Source organism: Manacus candei, unplaced genomic scaffold (assembly GCF_025592945.1).
Source record: "Manacus candei isolate 608988 ecotype Guabito, Panama unplaced genomic scaffold, ASM2559294v1 h1tg000023l, whole genome shotgun sequence".
NCBI lineage: Eukaryota > Metazoa > Chordata > Aves > Passeriformes > Pipridae > Manacus > Manacus candei.
This window is the reverse complement of record NW_026138071.1, coordinates 9,047,419-9,053,145: the sequence shown is the minus strand read 5'-3', so window position 1 is coordinate 9,053,145 and position 5,727 is coordinate 9,047,419. Positions and strand designations below refer to the sequence as shown.

Below are 5,727 nucleotides of genomic sequence, written 5' to 3'. Positions count from 1 at the left end.
GCCAATGCTCATACTGTTTTTTCTCTTCCACTGGAAGTATTTTGACAATACCAACACCATGGTTTCACCCTAGAAATTTAAAGGGTAATGGTATTCTAACTGCAAAAATAGCATAATCTGCCTTCGTAGTTATCTCATGGACAGATTCCCCAGCCTACTCCCCCACATTTGTAAGTATGATATTGAACAATGGAAGGAAGATTTGTTGTTACAACAGTCAGCTTTGCAAATTCAGGATAAAGTGGTATGTATACTGGCAAGGACATGTAAACACTTCAGTGGCCCCAGGTAAAATTTGTAAGTTAGAATATAGTTGAAAAGTATATCCCAACCAAAAAAAGAATCTTATTATGTCTAGATCTGTAATTGCTCTGCATTTTTAAAAGTGATATAAATACTGTACAGTTTTAAAATCAGATTTGATTTCAGGTTTGCATCAGAACCAGATTTGGGGTGGGTTTGTGGGGTTTTTTTCATATTTCTGGCCTTGCTTCAGGTGGGGGGAGAAAAAGCCAAATTTCTCACTGAAGAGAAGTACATTTCAGACATCACCAAGCTAATTCAGGCCATATTGGGATTAGCTACTTACTTATAAACAAATCATAGCATTATGAAATAAATATACACACTGATGAGTTTTCACTATAGCAGTTTTGCAGATGAGAATGTGCTTAAACTATAGAAATTGTGGTCTGTGTATAAATTGAAATTATTCCATAACAGTGATTTATACACATAAACTACTACCTTACAACTGTAAAAAAAACTAGAAGTATTGAGAGTTGAGATTATATATGCAAAGATGTTTCAAGACACAGCAATTCCACAGGTATTTTTGAATGATACAACTAAAACAGGAAACACCACTGGGAGATGGGGAGTGTAAACAATTTGTAGTGTATGTGTTTTACATTTGGGTATTGAGTCATATAATTATATTTGTACCTTTTGTGCAGAGTAGAATAAATATGAAATCTTCACCAACTTCATTATTCAACATATTAACTGATAAACCAACATTTATCAGTTAAAAAAATTCTCCTCATGTAATTATTATTCTTAGAAAATCTTATTATCTTTCTTGTATAGTAGTATCTTGCTTAATACTGAGCCTTTGGCTACTTTTAGAATATGCCAATTTAGCATTAAGTGCAGGACAAATGCACTTAGTCTGAGAATGTGACTATCTAAAAATGTGGGAAATTGATAGATTACACAGGATTGTAATTTAAGAGGTATTTTCTTCAAGTGCTCAGAATCTGATGAGATGCTATGAAATATACTAAATTAATTATTAGAATAATCTGTCTTGGGAAATAATCATCATCCAGATCATCTCTTGATTTCTATATTAACAAGTTGTTACAGTTACATAAATGTAACATGTACACTGTACGTAGCATTTTCAAGTGTCTGAATTAATTTATTTAGTACTTTTAAAGAAGTGTAAAACCCTGGTAAAAAGATGATATAATTACATAGATTGGTGCTGGGTCTTCGATCAAATAAATTTCCGTGCCGAATAGATTTTCTGCTGTCTGAGCTTTTAATGCTTCCCTGTACTGAAGCAACAAGAGTATATGAAGATGAATTTCTGCATATATGCTACAGATCTGTACGACAAACATGCCGGGGCTACTTGTAGTTCACCTGCATGCTGCTGTTATACTTCCAGTTCCTGGCGTAACTCGGCTACATTGTCACCAAAGTTTAAAGAGTGTTTGCACAATCTCACTTCAGCATAACCTCTAATGAACCTCGAATCCTGCTGGTGTGTAGGATGAGGAAGTTCCAGTCAAGTTATTGTCTCTGAGTGGGGTTGTAAAACACACCTATATTGTTCATCCAGGAAGTGTGAAGTTGTAAAAAACAAGCTAAATTGCTATATTTTATCTGCTAGTTACCTCTGCATTTATTGCCTTTATGGACCCAAAGTCCTCCAGACAGTGTGACAAATCATGATTGTATTTTCTACTTACAGCCTTTATTTGTTCTCAGATGTGGAAAGAAGAAAAACTTAGTCACTGTGAATTCGTCTGGCTATGTGTGTGGCTACTTAGGAACTGGTTCCACTTCAGTTGTATTTTGCTTATTCTTCCTAATTTTGGTCTCATGTAATGCACAGCCTACATCTGTAAATCTCATTTCCTCACTTGTGAAATGTAAATACTTTAGTAACCTTAGAGTACTTGCATAACTGTTTGTATAGTTGCTGACCAAACTGAATTTTTTTTGTTGTTCCATAATTTGTCCATTTCTCCAAATGACAGAGCTTGTAAATATCATTCTTTGACAGGTAAATTTTGTTTTGCTTCTAACACTGCCACTATTGTGAATCTTACTAAAGCACATGGCTAGATAATTAGACTTCCAGAGTAGACAAATACATAGTATGAAGCAGCATATAGTCATTTTGCAAAGCCTTTTGGATCATATGAGTTTGAATCACTTCCTTTGAAGCATTCTCTAACTGTGCATTCATTAAAAGAAGCTGCGTATTTGGAAAGGAAAACTAGGCTGATCAAAACCTACATTTGCAGTTTTGTGATGTTCTGGTTGTCAGAAATAACCAATGTTGGTAGGAAACAAACAGATTTCTCTGAACCATGTTATTGAAAATACAAATGGCATTAACCACAGAATGCTAGGAAATAAGTATCAGTTTAGAAATATGAATATGAACCATGAGTTACATGGGGAAAAATACATTTCTCACAATTCTTTTCTGTTATGGAAATTTTGAGTAGTTGCAGTACTGTCTTATTAGGAAAACTACTGCGTTTGAGCTCAGTTCTGCCCTTAATATACACTGTATCAGGAATAATGCATTTTAGCCTTTCCAGCCTTTTTGTCCTGCATGGCTTATATCAACAGGATGGATCTTAGACACTTTATCTTATCTAACTTGTACTTTGCTGTTGTGACAAGAACTGGGGAGAGAGGTGAACTGAGTGTGTGTATCTGTGTGTGTGTGTATATGTGTGTGCATGCATGTGCGTGTGCATGTATGCATATCTCTGTGCATGTGCGTGCATGTGTGGCTATGTGTGTATGTATGTTGCATTTATGTGTGTCTGTGTGTTTGTGTGTGTCTCTGTGTGTATTTATGTGTGTGCATGGGTGTCTGTGTGCATGTGTGTGTGCGTATGTCTTTATGTGTGTCTGTGTGTGTTTATGTGTCTCTGTATGTGTGGGTGTGACTGTGTCTGTTTATGTGTGTCTGTGTGTTTATGTGTGTGTCTGTGTGACTGTGTGTCTGTGTGTTTATGTGTGTGTTTGTGTGTCTGTGTAACTATGTTTATGTGTCTGTGTGACTGTGTTTATGTGTGTGTTTATGTGTGTGTTTGTGTGTCTGTGTAACTATGTTTATGTGTCTGTGTGACTGTGTTTATGTGTGTGTTTATGTGTCTCTGTGTTTATGTATCTGTGTGACTGTGTCTGTGTGTTTATGTGTGTTTGTGTGTCTGTGTAACTATGTTTATGTGTGTCTGTGTGACTGCGTTTATGTGTGTTTGTGTGTGTTTATATTTATGTGTCTGTGTGACTGTGTGTTTATGTGTGTTTGTGTAACTATGTTTATGTGTGTGTTTGTGTGTGTTTGTGTGACCGTGTCTGTGTGTTTATGTGTGCATCTGTGCATTTATGTGCATGTGTGTCTGCATGACTGTGTCTGTTTATGTGTGTGTTTGTGTGTCTGTGTTTGTGTCTGTTTATGTGTGCGGGTTTAAGTGTGTTTACGTGTCTGTGTTTGTGTCTGTGTGTTTATGTGCGTCTGTGTGTGTTTATGTGTGTGTGTGTGCGTGCATTTGTGTGTGTCCGTGTGCGTCTGTGTCTGTGTGTGTCTGTGTGTTTGTGTGTGTGTGTGTGTGTGTGTGCGTGCGTGTGTGTGTGTGTCTGTGTGTGTGTCTGTGTCCGTGTGTGTGTCTGTGTCCGTGTGTGTCTATGTGTATGTCTACGTATATGTCTGTGTGTGTGTCTGTGTGTCTCTGCGTGTGTCTGTCTGTCTGTCTGCCTGTTGGCCGCCAGGGGGCCCCGCTCCCCCTCACCCCGCCCCGTGCGCGGCCCCGCCCGAGGGCAGCCCCGGGTGCGGGGGTGGGGTTGGGGCTTTGTGGGTTCGGAGTGCGGGGTTTGGGGTGCCCCGCTGCTCACGGCGCTCCCCGGCCCGGCTCCGAGGCACACCACGAGTTAGAATATTTGGGTAAAGTCAGTGTAATGAGCACGGCATACTTCGCTTTTCGAGCGTTTCCCCCCTCTGCTGAGGGATGGTTTATGTAACTTGACACTGCGGTCTTCGGATTTTTCCCAGTTTTCAGCTGACCGCGTTGGAGTGGGCTGAATAAAATAGGTGCAATTGGTGGTTTAAGAACTATTTCAGAATTTCCTCTGGGCCAGTATGTATTTAGTTCTCTAAGCTCTCCTACGTAACCTATAGAAGGGCATAGTTTTCAGGCAAAAACAGTAATTCTCCTCACATGTGGAAGACATTAACAGTATCCGTTTCTGCTGCTTGATTTGCATTCTTGCACTATAATTTATTTCAGAAAGTAAACATATGTGAATTACATATAAACAAGCTATAGAATTCTATTTTAATTTCTCTGTAGAGAGCAGAAATAAGGTCATGGCTATGTCCTGAGAATGTGAAGATTGCCAAAAAATACAGCAGAAACTTTTCAGAGAAAAACAGTGCATGTCAAGCATCTGATGAGTCATAAAACCTCAAGTTAGTGTAAGCAGATGTTGGTTACAGCTCACATTGATGGGAAGTACATAATCACCACCCCTATAGCCACCCACTGTCCATTTCTGGTCCAAGAACTTCCCCAGAAGTGTGTTTTTAATTTTATGGAAACCCTTTGAAATTTGGCACAGTTTTCAGAAGTATGTAGGAAAAAAAAGTCTGCCAGAGGTTTGGCCTCCAACTGTGAAAACAGACACTGCCTTTTCAAACTCGTCTCCTAGATCTGCTGACCAACACCCAGAAGAGAGAATTTACATTCTTTAAGAATACGGCAGGAAAATGAAGGTCTGTATGCTCTGAATTCAACTTCTGATAACATTTACATCTTTTGTTTTAAACTGTCAGCTGTTACACAAGGCCAGGCTCTGATATGAAAATGTTTGTTTTAAAGAAAAAGGAAAGGGAAGTTTTTTCATATGTGCTGCAGGGACGTTTTTGCTTTTTGCTTGGATGGATTACAGCAGTTAGAGAGTGGGAGGATTTAATTTGCCAGCCATAGAAGTGTGCTTCAGGCAATATTAGAAATGTAATTTTTTTTTTTCTGTTCTGCAGACCCGGCTAAAAATCATATTTGGTGTGGTTATATGCCTTTTGCTTTCCTTATTACTTATGTGTATTATACTGCTTCCATCAAGAGGTAAGGCATTTCTAATCTAATGTAGTGTAAAACACAGTATGTTTAGCTACTGTGACTTCTAAAGTTCACGAAAGTTCATCAAATCATCTTTAGGATTGTCCTGTCAGAATTGTTCCAGCTTTATCACTTTACAGAAATGTACTGACAGCTGAAATATCCTGAAGGTGAAATTGAAATGCCAGCAGATGTTGAAACAAGGAACTCTTTGAAGTGAAAAGCACCGAAATTAACTTTATTGTGCATGATGTATAGTGTTCTTAGTCAGGACTGCAAAAATAATTCTCAGATCTCCTCATATTATGTAATTTTCTCTGTTAGGGGTTAGGAGATTCTCACAAACTGTTAGTAA

At 38.3% G+C, this 5,727-nt stretch overlaps 1 protein-coding gene across 2 annotated transcripts in view; it reads left to right on the top strand.

Moving 5' to 3' along the window:
* Positions 1–4,624: 4,624 nt before the first annotated feature.
* Positions 4,625–5,727, top strand: part of LOC127470840 (prolyl endopeptidase FAP-like) — a 40,905-nt gene continuing 39,802 nt past the window's right edge. For both annotated transcript variants that reach the window (XM_051786812.1, XM_051786813.1), the window contains exons 1-2: positions 4,625–5,026; positions 5,294–5,378. In XM_051786812.1, the coding sequence (XP_051642772.1) occupies positions 5,021–5,026; positions 5,294–5,378 (91 nt within the window). In that variant the 5' untranslated portion in view covers positions 4,625–5,020. The remainder of the gene's footprint in view (positions 5,027–5,293; positions 5,379–5,727) is intronic.